Source organism: Pongo pygmaeus, chromosome 5, assembly GCF_028885625.2.
Source record: "Pongo pygmaeus isolate AG05252 chromosome 5, NHGRI_mPonPyg2-v2.0_pri, whole genome shotgun sequence".
In the NCBI taxonomy this organism is placed as follows: Eukaryota; Metazoa; Chordata; class Mammalia; order Primates; family Hominidae; genus Pongo; species Pongo pygmaeus.
The window spans coordinates 112113536-112129394 of record NC_072378.2 but is presented as its reverse complement, the minus strand read 5'-3'; the positions used below and the strand labels follow the sequence as shown (position 1 = coordinate 112129394).

Genomic DNA, 15859 nt, shown 5'->3' with positions numbered 1-15859 from the left:
GTGACTTGCTCAAAGTTACATAGTTAGGAAGTGGCAGAGCCCACCTGGTCTGAGACTGCAAAGCTAGTCCAGACCCCTCCCAACTGTGTAGACAAGGGCAAGGATGTTGCTCACAGCCTCACCCCATGCCCCTTTTATGAGGACCCTAGGGACAAAGTCCCAGCTGTATTAGTAACTGAAATTAGTTCTACTTCTCCCAAACAATTAGTTTTGTATAAATTGTATGAGCCTTGTGAATTGTATACTGACCAGACAACTTGAGCAAGTTGTTTAATTCACCCAAACCAAGTATACCGTTCATGGTGGAATTCATATTTATCCTCATTCTTGGATCTACTTAGTCACCACTTTTTTTTTTTTGCTTTCTTTCACCCCACTTTAAACTACTGTGTCACAATCTGCCCTAAGTCTTCTCTTCAACTAGGGGAGGATGTTGTAAATAACTAAAGGTATGGAGGTGGAGAGAGCTTAGAGGCCCCTGTCACGAATGAGGGAACCACAGGAAAGCACTCTGCCCATTTCTGCAAAGCACTTTTAATGAAACCATTGTGTCACTCCAGATCCAAGTCTCCATGATGTTTGATGGCCAGTCAGCTGTGGAAGTGCACTCGAGAACCAGTATGGATGACTTAAAGGCCTTCACGTCTCTGAGCCTGTACATGAAACCCCCTGTGAAGCAGCCAGAACTGACCGAGACTGCAGATCAGTTTATCCTGTACCTCGGAAGCAAAAATGTAAGCACATGAGTTTGAAAGGAGGGAATAATATTTACAAGGAAAGCTGCTTTTTCTCTTGCCTAAAATAAAGCCACCTAGGCAAACAAACCAAAACAATGTCCATTCTGGTAACTCAGAAGATCTCAATTTAATGGCAAAATTAAAAGAATGACTCAAGGACAAGTAATTTCTTCTCTGTGTGGGATATTGTGGGGATTGTTTCCTATCACCATCACACTACTAACTTTGATGAGTCTGAATGGAACACCTCAAAGACTTTCAGAAAGACAGAAGCCTATTCTGTTTGATGCTGAATCCTGTTTGGAGATGCATAGTGATCGGTACTGTCAGGCTGTATTATATTCCTGGGTTAGCCTCACAAAATTAGCCCATTCCAGGCAGCCAACAAATTTCCACAGGCCTGAGCAAGGATGGGGCCAGCAGACTCTGATGTGGCCACAGGGAGGCTGGAAAGGAAGAGCCACTGCCTGCTCACAGGAGCTTTGGATAATAATTCAGGCCAGAAGTCACTTGTATATACCCAAGTATTTGGATTTCTGATTGTCCTTTAAAAAAGATGCTGTTTATTCCTATGAATTTTATTTAAGTGACTTCTTACTTCTTGATATTTCAGGCCAAAAAAGAGTATATGGGTCTTGCAATCAAAAATGATAACCTGGTATACGTCTATAATTTGGGAACTAAAGATGTGGAGATTCCCCTGGACTCCAAGCCCGTCAGTTCCTGGCCTGCTTACTTCAGCATCGTCAAGATTGAAAGGTACAGTGAATCCATGACACAGGGCATATATGCACATTTCACAAGAAACCTGTTGAACGTGCACATGTGCATGCACACATGCACACACATACATAGTCTTCCCGTGGATGTTATAAATAGCATTTTCCTCCCTTTATTCTTGCTCCGTTTTCTTCCATTATTCTTGTATTCTTTCCCAAACACCTTAGTAGGAAAGAAAAAAAAAGTCATTTCTAAATCACAATCTGATTATTAGATTTTACCTGGTCAATCCATGAACTAATTTCAAAATGGAATGTCTTTCTTCTCTTTCTCATTGATTGTGGTATTTTATAAATGCTTATTAGTGTCACAAAATTACCCATTTTGTGATGAGGGAGCATTAACATTTTGACATTTAAAAAGTGTTTTCTATAAATTATATAATAACAAGTGAAAATTATTTATCTCAATAGGGTGGGAAAACATGGAAAGGTGTTTCTAACAGTCCCGAGTCTAAGTAGCACAGCAGAGGAAAAGTTCATTAAAAAGGGAGAATTTTCGGGAGATGACTCTCTGCTGGACCTGGACCCTGAGGACACGGTGTTTTATGTTGGTGGAGTGCCTTCCAACTTCAAGGTCAGCCATACAGCTATATTTTGACCTATTACAAATCTACGGTAATTGTTTTTATAAATCCATAAACCTATAATGACTTGGGGATTGCTGATATCACTTTAAGAGCTTAGTTCATGGGGGAGTAGAATTCTGAACCAGAATCTACAAACCTGATGTGTAAATCTGGTCTATGCTACTCGTATTTTCATAATGTCAAATGCTTTCAAGTTATAGCTAACTCCTGAAGATCAGTTCATTCATTCTGATACATGCATACGTAATTAATATTACCCCCACCTGCCACAGGAATGTCCATAGCTTGTGGTGTCACCACAGTTTAGATGTAATCTTCAGCTTTGCAGTGGAGGTTTCAAAAATTCAGTTATCTCACCTAACACAGGTATGAAATAAAGTATCCGGGATGAGAGAGGGGGTGGGACCTAGGAGAGAGTATGAAATCTGATGAAGGGGGATAAAGGAAAGATCGAAGAAGATGGGAAGTTGATCTAGGGTTCCAATTTCAGGACTATTATTACTAGTTATGGGCACATAATTGGAATTTATCTGAGAATTATTTTCCCTCTCATTATATGAGAACAAGAATACCTACCTCACAAAGCTGGTGTAATGACTGATTTTTGTCAGGAATTCACTGTCCAGCCTATGACCAGCACATAATCTATGCTCAGTAAATCCCACTTTCTCTGCTAAGATTTGCACAACTGACAAGTTACTCCATGTCTAAATGATTTGGCATAAACACACTCGGATCTAGAAAGATATTTCTACGAAGGGGTAGGTCTCCTTGACCTACTATTATTTGCATTGTCTGTTCTGTGATGTCTGAGTAAAATATGACCATGAGACAGGTGGTTTTACTTTTTCTATTGCATAGCTCCCTGCCAGCTTAAACCTGCCTGGCTTCGTTGGCTGCCTGGAACTGGCCACTTTGAATAATGATGTGATCAGCTTGTACAACTTTAAGCACATCTATAATATGGACCCCTCCACATCAGTGCCATGTGCCCGGTAAGAGACAGTTGAGAGTACTAAAGACTTGGATATTCATGCAAGAGCAGCAGATAGAACAAGTATGAGTCAATATTCAGGTTCTCAAACTTTTCTTTGGGGAAACCAGTTTTGAAACTACGTAAGTCATACCTGCAAAAAACTCTTCACCTGTCCTCTATCATAGAAGAGCATGCCCAAGTATCAAGTGTTAAACAACTTGTTTGCAGCCTTGATTTAGGATTCCAGAGACTAGGGTGTCCCTGGAGACTTCAGTTGTCTTAGCACACAGGATAGAGAAGAAAACAATCCATTTAATGTACCTACAAATACCTCTTTATCTCTTCCTTTCAGACATCAGGACTTCATTTAAATGTTGTAAGGTCCACAGAAGATGTTAGAAGAATGGGTTAAAAGGGCTTCACTTGAAAAGCATTACAGAAACTCTAGTGTTCAAATGACCCTTGTGTTTCCATTTCAGAGATAAGCTGGCCTTCACTCAGAGTCGGGCTGCCAGTTACTTCTTCGATGGCTCCGGTTATGCCGTGGTGAGAGACATCACAAGGAGAGGGAAATTTGGTCAGGTGACTCGCTTTGACATAGAAGTTCGAACACCAGCTGACAACGGCCTTATTCTCCTGATGGTCAATGGAGTGAGTAAAAATACAAGTCCTACTACTTCTCCTTTATTTCCTTTACTTTCTGCTACTCATGTTTCCAGGAACCTTCCCAGGTCTAGTGTGTCATGCCATCAAACTGAAATTCTAGTTTAGAAAGTCAGATTGGATTTTCTTCTTCAGGAAAGTAATGACACCAATAAATAAAAGCAACCCTGAGATGCATTTCCCCACAGTACATTTTTGGATATCAATAAACTAAGGGAACTTTGAGGAAATTAGAACCAAGATCTAGGTGAACAGTGTGTCTGCAGAAATTTTGCACTGGGCTCCTAACTTTTCCAAATCATATGCCCTAATCAATTTTAAAGCAAAGCTTGCATGCTTTGTATATATGTATGTGTGTATGTAAGTATATATGTATGTACACACACATATATATCTTTGTTTATAAATGATATATGTGTACTATAAACAGATATAAATATAGTATGAAAGAGTCAAAGCTTGTAATAAAGGACAAATTATATAAAGATAAAATAAAAGATTATATATGTTTAAAATGAAGATTAAATTGACTTATTTATTAATGATACAGAAATGTTTTTCTCTCACTAAAAATTATTTTTAATAGTACTTTATCTACTGTACAGCTCAAAGAAAATACTTTTAGTGAGAAAATATAATTAAGTATGCTAAATATTTTTGAAAATCCTTAAACTCTTTGTGACACAGTGATTCAAAAGTCTTGTCCTAAGTCCAGTTTATTTCAACAGTAATTTTATTGGTGGTTGTAACTAGACAAGATACCTCACAAAAATAAAAAATGAAAGAAGCATATCATTAGCTGTGGCTACCAACTCAAATAGTTTTCAATCACATTCACCAAGTGGCAAAGGTTGTCTTTGAGATTTGACTGGTATATTTCCTTTTTTCTAATATTAGTTCTTATAAGCTAACCAGATATCATTTTGTAAACTTTAATAAAAGGGTACAAAGCTATTGAAAATCTTTATTTGAAAGATTTTTCTAAAGGTTAGAAATTTCTTCCCTCAAATGTTTTAATAGAGCTGATAGGAGAGTTTTTGTGGGATTGCATTTACATTGTTCCCATCAACAAAAGCAACAATAGAAAAATTCCCAAACATATTTTTTAAAAACCATCTCTCCACAGTATAACTGTCCTCAAAAAAAAAGAGAAGAAGTTACTTTCTCATCCATTATCATGATAATACCCTTACATTGATGTGACAGTATGTTTCTTTTTTGAAATAACTAGTAGGATTCATACTACTGTCAGACATTTGTTATCACACATAAAGTTCAACAAATTTAGAATAATTCATGTTACAAAGAAAAATGTGTAACCGTCTATAAACTTGATAGCATTTTCAGAAATTTGTAGGAAGTAGCCAGCAAATATCTGTGTGTCTCAAAATATTTTTACATCACTCTACATCTCAATACAAAATGAGTGTAAATATTCTATTATTTCGGTTATATCCCCCTTAAATCCATGTAACTAGCCACATGTAAACTGCAATAAATTGCAATAGGCTAGAAGCAAAGAAATGGATGAGGAGCTACCTTCAACCCTTCAAGTGTGGAACCCCTCTTGGGAAGCCACACATACTATGTGAATTTTGTGAAAGTCTGACAAAAGGACAAAATGAAGGCCCAGAGTCAATAGTTCACATATTAAATATTAAAAGTTAGTTTCTTTCTCTATTTTAGATTTTTTAGTGAGTATAAATGGACATTGAAATATTTTCTTCTCTATTTTAGGTTTTTTTAAATTAGTATAAATAGAAGTTGAAATATTTTCTTCCTAAACTCCAGCAGGTTGCTTTCCACACTCCCAGGAATGTACAAACTCCACTCAGGAGATCACTTCCTATAGAATAGGGACTTTGCCACAATGCTTTATTTTTCAAATCCATTGACTTCTTGTATCTATGAACTATCTTCTGAAACAAGCAAACCTCCAGTAAATTATTTGAGTGTTACAAAATTTCTTTGATTCTTAAACATCATGTGTTCCAAGTGCATAATAATTCTATATTTATTTACATAAATCCAGTGTTTCAAAACAATACAGCAATGACCTTCTTTTTTTAAATCCATATTTGCTGATAATATGGAAGATTCTTTTCAGAATACCTTGAAATTATTTTTTAATTTTACTAATTTTCACCTAAAATAAATGCAGACACATCTGTTGGCCTGCTATAATTTTTAAAAGTTTCCTAAAGACAAGGCAGTTGAATAAACATGGTATACTATACTCTATTTTCAAGATTTTCTTAAAGGGCAATAATGTAGACTTAAAACTTCATCCATTAATTCAGAAAGTAGAATGAAAACAAAAGAATTTTTACACTGTGTATAAATATTAACTTTTATGTATTAAGAAGAGAAATAGCTGCTGATATGGAAGTAGTTGTCACTTTTTTTTTTTTTTTTTTTTGAGACAGAGTCTCGTTCTGTAGCCCAGGCTGGAGTGCACTGGCACGATCTTGGCTCACTGTAACTTCCGCCTCCTGGGTTCAAGCGATTCTCTTGCCTCAGCCTCCCAAGTAGCTGGGATTACAGGTGCCTACCACCATGCCTGGCTAGTTTTTGTATTTTTAGTAGAGATAAAGTTTTGCCATGTTGGCCAGGCTGGTCTCAAACTCCTGGCCTCAAGTGATCCACCTGCCTCGGCCTCCCAGAGTGCTGGGATTACAGGTGTGAGCCACCACTCCCGGCCATTGTCACTTTTATTTCATAAGAATTTCATGAGACTTTCTTAGTCTTCAAATAGCTCCAATAATAAAGAATACAGTCTTATTTCTCAAATTCAGCTAAATCTGACTCTACTCGCATAACAGATGTTCCTATCTTCCAATTTCTTTCTCTCCTCAGAGTATGTTTTTCAGACTGGAAATGCGCAATGGTTACCTACATGTGTTCTATGATTTTGGATTCAGCAGTGGCCCTGTGCATCTTGAAGATACATTAAAGAAAGCTCAAATTAATGATGCAAAATACCATGAGGTACAAATCATTGTAGTTTGGTTGGTTTTGTTTTTGTTTTTTATACTTAGATCTGTTAATCTAATCAGACAGTCAAATGAGACAGGCAGGATGGTAAATAAACAGAGAACTTCCATATCTAAAGAGCAACTGAAGGACCCTCATCTTCTCAACCCCAGGAAAACATTTGCTTTAAAACAATGAATGTATTTGTCCTGTTGATGTTCCAATTTAAAAATCACTGAAAGATTCCTTTTAATTGCTTAATTAACCAGAAGGCTTCTATTAATCTTAAATATCTCAATTGGTATTCCTACAGAATACTTTTATACATTTGTTGAATGAGCCAGAGTGTAGATACATAGCCTTTTTTTTGCTTATCCTTTGAGCCCCACCAAATTTAACAAGAATACATATAAGTAAATACAGAATTTCCTTTTAAACCACTTATCCAGAATTTAGAAAATACTAGCACAGTTTTCCTTATAAAGAGAACTCACAAAGAATCCCCTTTAGTTTTGAAACAGATGTGCAGACTACTGAAAATATATTTCATCCATTTTCATTAACTATTTTAAATATACAATTTAATAAAGTGTATACAAGGCATAATATCTTTTAAGTTGAACCAAAATGCAAAGGGTAGGAGACTGTATTTCCCTTTTCAGTTAAAAGTGCATAGCCTCATGAGAATGGTTTACAATACAAGAATATTTTAACTATTTCTCTGACTAGCATTTTTGCAGATTCATTAGAACTGCTCACTGTGTCACCAAAAAAAATCACACCTGGTAACATGCAATCTAGATTCCAGAAGGCACCTGCTTGGGAATACAATAGGGGTCACCAGGGGTTAGGAGATGGGGAAATAAGAAATTGCTGTTCAATGGGTATAAAGTTTCAGTTGTGCTAGGTGAGTAAGTTCTTGAAATCTGCTGTACAGCATGGAGCCTATAGTTAAAACTAATTTAAAATTTATTTAGGATAGATCTCATGTTAAGTGTGCTTAACACACATGCTCACACACACACACACACACCACAAAGGGACATAAGGAAATGCTGGGAAATGTGTGATATGTCTCTTACCTTGATTGTGGGATGATATGAGTGTTTGCATATGTCCAAGCTCATCAAATTGTATACATAAAATATGTGTAGTTCTTTGTATATCAACTAGACTTGAATAAAGTTGTTTTTAAAAAAGAAGAGAACGGTGGCACCTGTTTATGGTTCTTTCCTGAATCCTCTCAGAAGGAGCAGGAGGAAACAATAGGTCTAATCGCAAAATTTTTCTTGGGCTGGCTCCCTCTTCATACAGACCTCCTTTCCCAGAAAGTGTGAACTGCTGCTTGTAGAAGCAAGAGTTTTCAAGTCTGTGAGAAAAGAACATCTATCTATTCCCCATTTTGTGAACAAACAAGCACAAAGGCATGGAAGAACAGCTAGTATAGCCAGGAGAATTAAAATATATAGAAGTCATCAAAGAACTGAATATTAAATAGTTAATCAAGGCTTACTATATATTATCTCTCCCAGATCTCAATCATTTACCACAATGATAAGAAAATGATCTTGGTAGTTGACAGAAGGCATGTCAAGAGCATGGATAATGAAAAGATGAAAATACCTTTTACAGATATATACATTGGAGGAGCTCCCCTAGAAATCTTACAATCCAGGTAAGGCTTTTTGTTAAGTAGCTGTTTGTTCCTAGCAATGTACTGGGCTGGCAACATCCAGGAGAGGTCTAGTAACAGTGTACGCACCCTTACTTGCTACTTTTACACACAGGGACAGGCACAGGCACACACATTCATGTACCTTCAGGCCCTCTGCAGTCAGTCCTCAGGACCTCCTGAAATTAGCATCGCATAGATGTAATCACAGATTTCTTCAATTATTGTATTACTCTTAGAACATGATCTAATGCAATATTTCTCATCAATAATAGGAACGGTGGAACATGTGTATCGTGTGAAGACAAAACAGCATTTGTCCATTTACTTTTGCTTTAGCCTTAAACCCATTTTGAACTCTCCAAGAGCATCTGAGCTACACAGATTTTTAAGGTTATCCAAAGGGTTGTGTATTACGTATAATGAAACATTAAGACACTCCCCTAAACTTTCTTGATTACAGATTTGTTGCAAAAAATGCCAAAATGGATTCATTAACAACGTGGATTAATAAAAGTCTGAAGACCTGTGTTCAAATCCTAACATCGCTTGTGACATAAGAGAATAATTTATTTCTTAGTTTCATTTTATAGGTTAAACCCTGTGAAATTACTAAGAATTGATTATATTTACATGTAACATGTCAGTTCCCTATGATTCAACCTAATAATCGACTGCTAAAGGGAAATAATAGCATCTCCATCTATTTCACTGAATTGTTATAAAGTGACATAATATAAGTTAAAGCATTTTGAAAACTATAAAGAACAAATTGGCTTGACTCAGAACAAAACTCTTCTATAGGCAAAGATTAGACATTGCTGTGTGCCTATCAAAGAAAGCATGAGAATATGAGTGATTATAAAGCCATTACAAATGACTATAATTAAATGCAAATTCCATAGCCTACATATGCAGGGTAACATCATCATCATGACTGTATCAGTGAGGCTGACTTTCTTTTCCAGGGCCCTCAGAGCACACCTTCCCCTAGATATCAACTTCAGAGGATGCATGAAGGGCTTCCAGTTCCAAAAGAAAGATTTCAATTTACTGGAGCAGACAGAAACCCTGGGAGTTGGTTATGGATGCCCAGAAGACTCTCTTGTAAGAACCACTCAGTCAAAAGCTTTTTAATAGACACAATACTTATCACTCTCAAAAGCTGGAAAAGCTCTTTTCAGCTTCTCTCTGATCCTAGGTACACCTTGGGTTCCTTTCTGCCACCACCAGAAAGAACCATTAAGCTAGAAGGGCTCTTGTGCATGGGGTTCCTCTGTGACTTGTTCATTTGCTTCAGTTTTCCATGGGTGGGGCATCTAACACCCAGAGAGGGTGTGCTAGCATCATCGTTCACTCAGGTTGGAGTCAGTGGAGAAGATGAAACCCCATCTCTCAGAGGAGCTCCTGGTGTATGCCTGAATTCCAACATAGACCAGAAGTGGGAAAATAAACTATTTACGTAGAAACTAACAGGCAAGGCCCTCCGTATGTGAAACATTGATAGTTTTAAGCATTTGATAATTCTCAAAAACACTATCTCTACTTGTTTTGGCACACAGATATCTCGCAGAGCATATTTCAATGGACAGAGCTTCATTTCTTCAATTCAGAAAATATCTTTCTTTGATGGCTTTGAAGGAGGTTTTAATTTCCGAACATTACAACCAAATGGGTTACTATTCTACTATGCTTCAGGGGTAAGTATTTGTTTTTCTCTGAGGAAACTTCTTTGTGATAATTGTTTTGCCTGTTAAAAATAATTTGTAATGCATGTTAGAAGTGATTTTCTATTCAGATTAATTTTGACTTGCACGTAGACACACAGAATGCCTCATTTCAAACACTTTATAAAAGATTATATGTATTGTATATCAGAAGTTCCTAACCGGGAATTCATAGACCCACCCCCAAGGGTTCATGGATAGATTCAGGGGGTCTGTGGACTTAATGGCAAAAGATTATATCTTTATTTTCTCTCACTGAAATTGATCATTTTCTTTGATTATGACTCTAGGCAACACACCACAGTAGTATTACCAGTACCTGTGACTTTGTCATTAATAGAAATCACAGATTTTTTTGTTTCACATTACAATTGTCACAGAAATCCCAGAATGTCATTTTTGCTCATTGCTACTTCTAATGTTATTAGGTCTGCTATGGAATCTTATTATTTAGTGCCTTAATAAAAAAGTTATAATAATATCACAGATTATTTTAAGATTTTGAAAACTGTATTTCAATATGATTGGTTTCCTTTGTATTATTATATGTTTTGTTTTATACATTTAAAAACATTATTTTGTGAAGCGGTCCCTATGTGTTACCAAAATGCCAAAGGTGTTTCTGGCACAAAAATTGTTAAGAGTCCCTGTTTGTATGCAATGAACAAACACATTTGTGATTTAATTTATAAAAGAGTAAAAAGAACATACATACTTCTCTTAGATTTGCTACAGAGCATTTGAGCTCAGCTTATAAAGATATGTTATTTCAAGAATAAACTAAGGTCTGTAGAGGATTGGTGACTGTAAGATCCAACTGATGGGTCTCTGAAAAGGTCATCATCAATATATACACTGATGTGCCAGGTCATCATATAACTTCTGAAAGCAGCTTTCACTTCTCATATATATTACCTGCATCTGACACATTTATATCCAATTTAATTGGAATCAGTAGAATTTGTGAGAATTTACCCAAAGCATTCTGTAGAACTTCTGACCCAAACCTGCCTCAGACTACCGTGGTTAGTTAAATAACACTTTTTGCCCATAAAAAGTAGTCTATTTTGAGGGCAGACTTAAGAAGTTGGTGCCCATACAAGAGAAGCAAGATTAACATTTGCCAAATATTTTAAGACAAGCAATAAGCAAATTCAGATAAGAAGAGCTAACTTGCTTTTAAAAATGTGTCTTCTGCCTCTAGATGAAAAAGTGAAAGATTTTTAAAAGCCAAACTAGCAAATTAACCCTTGCCTAGCCATCTAGCTACATCCCCAAGGAGACCCAAATATCATCTATTCGAAGGGATTAAAAGTGAGATTGAAAGTAGGAAAGTAACTGAGACTGGGTTGACAACTCTCAGCATAACAAAGTCATCAAAAATTTTCAGTTGGAAATATAGGAGATACATTCTTCTACTGGAATGTGTCTAATTTTATAAGCAATACCAGTACAAGCAATAAGGTATTCTTGGTTGTTATTTATAGAAATTATTTTACAAGAAAATTTCCTACACACTATATTGCCTTTAAGCAATACCATTCAGTAAATGTTGAAAACGTTTCCATCTTTTGGATCCCTAGACTCCCTACTTACATGCCTGTGTTTGCATTTCAGTCAGACGTGTTCTCCATCTCACTGGATAACGGTACTGTCGTCATGGATGTAAAGGGAATCAAAGTTCAGTCAATAGATAAGCAGTACAATGATGGGCTGTCCCACTTCGTCATTACCTCTGTCTCACCCACAAGGTACAGCTCCTCACTTCGTATTCTTTCCACCATGTCTATTTGTGGGACATGATTATGTCAAAAACCACTATGAATAATAGGCTCTCCTATACATTTTCTAATGTTAAAACAAAAATGCTAGAAGGAACAACTTACCTTCCTCAAAAAAATATTGCTATTAGTTTCCAAGACATGAAAAAATAAATCGCTATGAAATTTCTTAAAGTAAATATAAGGGTTCTTTTTCCAGTAAAACAATAGGTTATAATCTCCTTGAGGGAAATGCCTACTAATATTACCTACTGAACGGAGTGCAGTATTTTGCACATAGAAGGAGCTCAGCAAATATTGGTCTTGTTTAGACCTTGAGTCAAACAATTGAGAATGCAACATTTATGGCCACATTTTAAAAGCTCAAACTTCATCTTTAAAATAGATAATACTGAATTTATTTTTCATAATAAAAAAGTTCTCTGGAATAAGAAATGAACCTCTGCTGCTATCCTATGTCCACTTTTGTGGACATAGAAAACATGAGTAGGCTTTTTCTGGGCCCCACTTCCAGTAAGGATCAAAATAATCTAATGTGCTTTGCCATGAAAATGGTGTTCCACAAATGTGATTAAGTGATCATCATAAGGTATGCTCTGTTTTATACACACACACACACACACACACAAATAATGCTGATGACTAGTCATCTGAATTTCTTGCCGTACGGGTTTAAATTCCAATCTTGGTTTGGAGGATCTTTTTTTGCATACAGAAATATCCAACCATTTTATCCTGGGCCTCATGAAGAGTTTGGCAACTCTCTGTCTTTTCATTAACCACATGTTCCATTTCAATTTCATGAGAAAACCTGCTTATCCAGCCTAGAGTGGGTCAAGGTAAAATGCTAGCTCTGTGGTGTGTAAAGAAGCCTTTTTCTTTTGCAGATATGAACTGATAGTAGATAAAAGCAGAGTTGGGAGTAAGAATCCTACCAAAGGGAAAATAGAACAGACACAAGCAGGTGAAAAGAAGTTTTACTTCGGTGGCTCACCAATCAGTGCTCAGTATGCTAATTTCACTGGCTGCATAAGTAATGCCTACTTTACCAGGTATAATATTTTTATTATTAATGAATCTGCATGATTGATAAATAAAATCAAGACAACAGCAAAAATATTAAAACTGAGAACTATGAAATGTATCTGAGGCATTAGGGGATAGTAATTAAAAGCTTGTATGTGCTTGAGAAACTGTCATACTTGGGTTTCTGTGTAGGTTCTTTGCCCTTTAATTTCCATATGACCTTGACTAAGTAAGCCTTCATTTCTTCACCTGAAAATGCAGATAATAATAGTGCCTGCTTGGTAGGTTTGTCATGAGGCGTAAATGAGAAGATAATGCACATAAAGAAACTTGTACAGGGTCTGGAATACAGCAAGCTATAAATATTAGATGAAATTATTTTTGTACTTATCATTAATGACAGAGTAACATACCCAGAGGTTTACAAAAGTCTTAATTTAATGCATGATTTTAAAGAAAGCTATTAATCTAGGTCCTTAACAAAGACAATAGGAGTTCCTTGAGTACAAGAACAAGCAAGGGAGGAATTTAATATAGATTAAGAAACAGAGGTAGTTCCAATCATCCAGAGTGTGTTGAGGGAAAAGATGTTCATTATTATAAATGTGTGATGCCAGGCACATAGTTATTGACAGGTTGAATGTTAATTTAAAGGGTTCTGGTTAAGAGTGGTTGATGGGTAAGGACCCATCACACATTCACACACACACACACACACACACATTTTAATTGCCAAAGCTGTTTGACTTCCATAATTTTCATCATGTAATTCTGAACAATATTTTTAATATTTATTTTTTCCTCTGTTACGAACACAGGGTGGATAGAGATGTGGAGGTTGAAGATTTCCAACGGTATACTGAAAAGGTCCACACTTCTCTTTATGAGTGTCCCATTGAGTCTTCACCATTGTTTCTCCTCCATAAAAAAGGAAAAAATTTATCCAAGCCTAAAGCAAGTCAGAATAAAAAGGTAAAAGACAATGCCGTTCTGACTTCCTAATTGTCATCATTTTCAATGCACACAGTTCTAGACACTGCTGTTTTAGAGAATTTACTTCATACTTTGCAACTACGTACATAGGAAAGATGGGATTCTTGCAGTATCATATATTCTAGTTTACCAGATTTGTTGCGTTAATTCTTTGTTATAGAAGCATTTTTTACTTTTTATTGACATGTAATAATTGCACAAATGTATGGGGTACAGAGTGATCTTTCAATACATATATATATAATGTGCAAAAATCAAATCAGAGTGATAGCATGTCTATTATCTCAAACATTTATTATTTCTTTGTGTTGGGAACATTCAAAATCATCTCTTCTAGCTATTTGGAAATATACAATAAATTATTGTTACCTATAGTCACTCTACCATACTATAGAGACACAGAACAATTTCCTCCTATCTAGCTGTAATTTGGTACACATTAACCAACCTCAGCCTATCCTCCTCCCGCCGCTGCCCTTCCCAGCCTCTGATAACCACAGTTCTAGTCTCCTGTGAACTCAACATTTTTAGCTCCCACTTACGATAACATGCAGTATTTGTCTTTCTGTGCCTGCCTTATTTCACTTAACATAATGTCCTCCAGGCTCATCCGTGTTTGTTGCATCAGTTCTTGTTCCAATGAACAGTCTGAATCAGCTATTTATTCATACTTCCAACTTACAATGGTTTCCCTTACAATGGTTGAAACGTCCCTGTGCTTAACAGTTTGTATAAATAATACATATTATTTAGTACTATAATTCTCTAGTATCATTTGCTTTTGTGTAACAATTTTAGCCTTTTGTCACAATCATGGAAATTATTCAAGTTTCTGATCTTACCCTGGTTTTTCCCCTCCTTCCTGGACCTTCACTTCAACCAGTCACATGCACAGTTGGTCTGTGACATCGGCTAAAGCTACTCCATTATCAAAATCTTGAGTTCTAAAATTCCATCCTGACTACTATTCTTTCTCATTCATTTACTTCAACTGTGTACATTATTTGCCTTCATTACAAGTGGGACCCTTAATCCCTTCTAATTCTATCAGTTTAACCCTCCCCACCTCTTTCATGATCCAATTTTAAGAGTGTGCTCAGGTGTCAGTGTTCCCAGCCTGGCCCACGCCACCAACTCTCATCTGAGTAACTGCATCACCTCCCAGCAGGTCTCCTTGCTTCCACCTTGTTCCCTGATAGCCTATTCTCAACCCTACAGTCAGATCCTTATAAACATAAATCATATCATGTCACTACTGTGCTCAAATGGCCCCCCGACTACACTCAGAGTAAAAGCCCAAGGCACCACAATTCGTAAGAGGCCCTATGCGATCCATGCCTTACCCTGAGTTCATCTCCTCCTACTTGCCCACCTCCCTCACTCTTCTCCCCATACTGGCCTCCCAACTATTCCTAGAATGGGCCATGTGTACTCCTACCTTAGGTTCTTTATTCAGGCTTCCCTTCTGCTTGGATCACGCTTCTCCCAAGTACCTGCACAGACAACTTCTCCTCCTTCTACAATTGCTCGACTCTCACCTGTTCAATGACCTACACTGACACCCTATTGAATACTGCAGCCTATCTCCTACCTCCTACCAGTAATACTGCTCTTTTGCCTCTTTCTATTCTTTTTTCGTAGTCCTTATATTTTAATTTATTAGCATGCTTTCTTTATTATGTTTATTATTTACTGTCCGTCTCCTCTACTAAAATGCAAGCTCATTCATTTTGTTCCCTGACGTATAATAAGCACTCAGAACAATGCATATAATAGGTATTCAATACATACACAGCTATCTGCATCATAGGGTTGTAACAAAAACTAAATGAGTTAATGCATGAAATGATATGCACTTAGCATAGCGCAAGGCATATAGTAAAGATTCAGTGAATATTAGTGGTTATATCTCTATAGAGCCTTGTGAGTATTCTGGAGGACT

General features: G+C 36.5%; 1 protein-coding gene across 9 annotated transcripts in view; it reads left to right on the top strand.

Annotated features, from left to right (window-relative positions):
- Positions 1–15859, top strand: part of LAMA4 (laminin subunit alpha 4) — a 151523-nt gene that overhangs the window by 117913 nt on the left and 17751 nt on the right. For all 9 annotated transcript variants that reach the window (XM_054493497.2, XM_063666504.1, XM_063666503.1 and 6 more), the window contains exons 20-31: positions 561–734; positions 1351–1496; positions 1931–2093; positions 2968–3101; positions 3562–3733; positions 6602–6733; positions 8251–8393; positions 9359–9497; positions 9953–10090; positions 11735–11868; positions 12786–12950; positions 13743–13896. In XM_054493497.2, coding sequence (XP_054349472.2) covers positions 561–734; positions 1351–1496; positions 1931–2093; positions 2968–3101; positions 3562–3733; positions 6602–6733; positions 8251–8393; positions 9359–9497; positions 9953–10090; positions 11735–11868; positions 12786–12950; positions 13743–13896 — 1794 coding nt within the window. The remainder of the gene's footprint in view (positions 1–560; positions 735–1350; positions 1497–1930; positions 2094–2967; positions 3102–3561; positions 3734–6601; positions 6734–8250; positions 8394–9358; positions 9498–9952; positions 10091–11734; positions 11869–12785; positions 12951–13742; positions 13897–15859) is intronic.